Here is a 3454-nt window from a genome sequence, read left to right on the forward strand (position 1 = left end):
ACAGGACCAGCACATTCTGTGGGACTCCTGAGTTCTTGGCCCCAGAGGTCCTGACAGACACGTCGTACACCAGGGCCGTGGACTGGTGGGGGCTGGGCGTGCTCATCTACGAGATGCTGGTCGGGGAGGTGAGAGAGATGGCACAGAGAGAGTGTTGGAGAGGTGGAGTAGAGGAGAGGAAGGGGGGAATACAGGAGAAAGGAGGGGGAAAGACAAACCATAACCAAAAAAGGAAGAGTAAAATAATGAATGCAACTGAAATGAGATGTCATTTCAATCCTGAATCTGACTTGTTTCCTGGAGACGTGTTTTGAGCACATATTATAAAATAGTCAGTCTGGTGACATGGTGGCAAATTTGCATTGTAGCAAAATTAGCTGCACTTGTTAGCTCATTGTTTTCTTCATTGACCGCCATGATTGATGATTGTTATGTCTGTGTTTGTGGGGTTTAGTCGCCCTTCCCTGGTGATGACGAGGAGGAGGTGTTTGACAGCATTGTGAATGATGAGGTCCGTTACCCACGATTCCTCTCCACCGAGGCCATTGGTATCATGAGAAGGGTAAGAGGCCACTTTCTGCCCTCTGCCTTCAGCATCAGTGAGCTGGCATGATGCTTGTTTTAATCATTTAGTCTTTGTTAATGTGTGTGTGTGTGTGTGTGTGTGTGTGTGTGTGTGTGTGTGTATGTTTATGTCGTTAGCTGTTGAGGCGGAACCCTGAGAGACGGTTGGGCTCGGGTGAAAAAGACGCAGAGGACGTTAAGAAGCAGCCTTTCTTTAGGGTGAGAAAATTTCTCTGGCCTTCTCTTGCCTTCTCTTGCCTTCTCTTGCCTTCTCTTGCCTTGACTACAGTAGGTCTAGTTGGCCCTCTCCTGCTCTCTCTATATTCTTGGAAGTTCCTCTCGATCGGTCTTTGCTCTGACTGGGTTTTCCTCTCTATCTATGGAGTATCTCTCATGTTTTTGCCACACCTTCACCATGTTCATCTACCTTCACATTACTGATTTGCCTGATTGCTTTGCATACTCTCTCTCTCTCCCTCTCTCTCTCTCTCTCTCTCTCTCTCTCTGTCTCTCTCTCTCTCTTCTGTAGAACATGGACTGGGAGTCTCTGCTTAAGCGCCGTCTTCCGCCGCCGTTCGTCCCGGCCATCGGCGACCCGGAGGACGTCAGCAACTTCGACGCCGAGTTCACCACCGAGGCGCCCGCCCTGACCCCTCCCCGCGAGCGCCGCAAGCTCTCGGCCAAGGACCAGGACTGCTTCAGGGACTTTGACTACGTCTCCGACCTGTGCTAGGATCCCGCTGGGAGAAGCACCCAGCAGCCAGGAGAGGAAGGCGGAGTGGTCGTGCCAGCATCATGGCTGCCACCCCACCGGACTCCTGTCTTTTCACTGTGACCGGGGGGGGGGGGACTCCCATGGAGAATGTCTTACTGTGAAGAGGATGGTGGTAGTGGGGGGAGGGTGGGGCGGGTGGGGTGGGTGGGGTGCGTTGAGTGGGAGGGGTGCGGGGGTTGCAGACGAGGAGCGGGCCATGCGGGGACAGGGATGGCGTGTGAGAGAGAGGGGTTAATGCCTGCTGCTCAGAAAGACCTCCACATCAGAAATGTGTAGCGAGTGACTGAGTGCGGCGAGGGAATAGCCCCTCCAAGATCCATAATCCAGATTATGTAAAAGCTGAGTGGATGATGCGGACTGTGTGTGTGTGTGTGTGTGTGTGTGTGTGTGTGTGTGTGTGTGTGCATTTGTTTTTTGTGCGCTAGTGTGTGTGTACTTGTGTCTTTGAGTGAGTGTGTGTGTGTGTGTGTGTGTGTGTGTATGTGTGTGTGTGTGTGTGTGTAAGTGTAAGCTGGTCAGGGGGAGATCAGAGGGGGGTTGGTCATGCATAAGAACGTTGTGAACTGGGCATAGATGGAGGCCATACCCTCTTATCATTACCCTCAGATGAACTCCACCCCTTCAACCTCTCTCTCCCTCTTTATCGCTCTCTTTCTCTCTCCCTCTCTGTCTCTTTCTTTCTTTATTTTGCCCCTTCATGTCCGTATATTCCCCCTCTCTGTCAGCCCTCACATTATGGCCTTTATGCTACTTCTCTATCCCCTGGTTGCACACTCAAGCTTGTGGACCTCAAGCCGTCTCTGTGCAATACAAACTATGGCCACAAGAGGGCAGTTTGACCTAACAAAGTGGAGGACAATCAGAAGTGGGGACGTGAAGAGACCATCAGATGTGTGTGTGTGTGTGTGTGTGTGTTTGAAGGAGATTGTTGTGTTTCACTGCTACACGGTACCTTCTTTTTCTATTGTCTCGCTCCATTCAACGGTAACCCTGACTGGGTGTGTGGAGAGAGAGGTCTTTTTTCTGTTTGGTTTATGTGCGGATTGTTTCATGTGATTTTTTTTTCTCTTGTTTGTGTCGTTGGATGTATCAATCATGCTTATGTGATGCACACTGCGTGTCTGTCGCGGAAAACTGTATAAAAGATCTTAACATTGACATGGTGGAGTGAAGGTGATTGGTTTTGTGTCATTCTAGAGGGTATTGTTTGACCTTGAACCCAGTTGGCCTTGTCTGTCTCTGCTCCTCAATACATACACTCACACACACACACACACACACACACACATTCACACACACACACACACACACACACACACACACACACACACACACACACACACACACATACACACACACACACACACACACACACACACACACACACACACACACACACACACACTATACAACCTGTAATGTCAGTGTCAGCCCTACAGAAGGAAAGCGTACAGCTCTCACCAGCCCAGAAATGTGTCCTCCTCTGGATCTGAAGTCCGTCTTGGCTGCAGCGAGAGTATTGGGTGGAGAACACACACAATGTCCTCAGCCAGCAACAACCTCGGCATGTTTAGAGTAGTTGCCTGTGTCTTCAGCTGCCTGTTCCTTTTGTAGACTAAAGACATGTGATAAGAGATGACAGAAGAATTCTGCACACATCCAGCTAAATCATAGTTATCTTGCTGCTGTTTCATGTATGTTGATATACTCACTGTATGCAAGCAGATTTAAACAGCATAAACAAAATGTTACCTTTAGAACAAAGCCTGAAAATACGCCTAACTCTTCACTGGTTTGCCGACTACTAAACTGCCAAGATGCAAGATATTGTATATGGTATCAGTTAAACTAGAAACGGCTGGTTTTACAGATCAGCATACGACTCATTATACCACTTTTCACAGGAAACTGAAAAGACTGAAACCCACGACCCACCCAGAGTTATTTTGTCACAATTGATTTAGTGTTCATTCATGTTCATCTGAAATTCCCTGGGAGTGGAGTGACCTCTGCTGGCGGACCTGGCCAGTGTAGCCTCAACAGAGTTTCATGTTTCACTGGTGAGAGCTGCTCAAACCCACGTGTACAACAGAGGCCTCTTTCTGCCTTGATGTC

The 3454-nt window shown here is 49.0% G+C and overlaps 1 protein-coding gene across 4 annotated transcripts in view; it reads left to right on the top strand.

Annotated features, from left to right (window-relative positions):
- pkn1b (protein kinase N1b) overlaps positions 1–1439 on the top strand; it is a 31397-nt gene extending 29958 nt beyond the window's left edge. For all 4 annotated transcript variants that reach the window (XM_062531899.1, XM_062531900.1, XM_062531898.1 and 1 more), the window contains exons 19-22: positions 1–128; positions 455–562; positions 703–783; positions 1094–1439. The exon at positions 1–128 is cut by the window's left edge and continues 15 nt beyond it. In XM_062531899.1, the coding sequence (XP_062387883.1) occupies positions 1–128; positions 455–562; positions 703–783; positions 1094–1297 (521 nt within the window). In that variant the 3' untranslated portion in view covers positions 1298–1439. The remainder of the gene's footprint in view (positions 129–454; positions 563–702; positions 784–1093) is intronic.
- Positions 1440–3454: the final 2015 nt, after the last annotated feature.

The sequence above is a fragment of the Sardina pilchardus genome, chromosome 3 (genome assembly GCF_963854185.1).
Source record: "Sardina pilchardus chromosome 3, fSarPil1.1, whole genome shotgun sequence".
Taxonomy (NCBI): Eukaryota; Metazoa; Chordata; class Actinopteri; order Clupeiformes; family Clupeidae; genus Sardina; species Sardina pilchardus.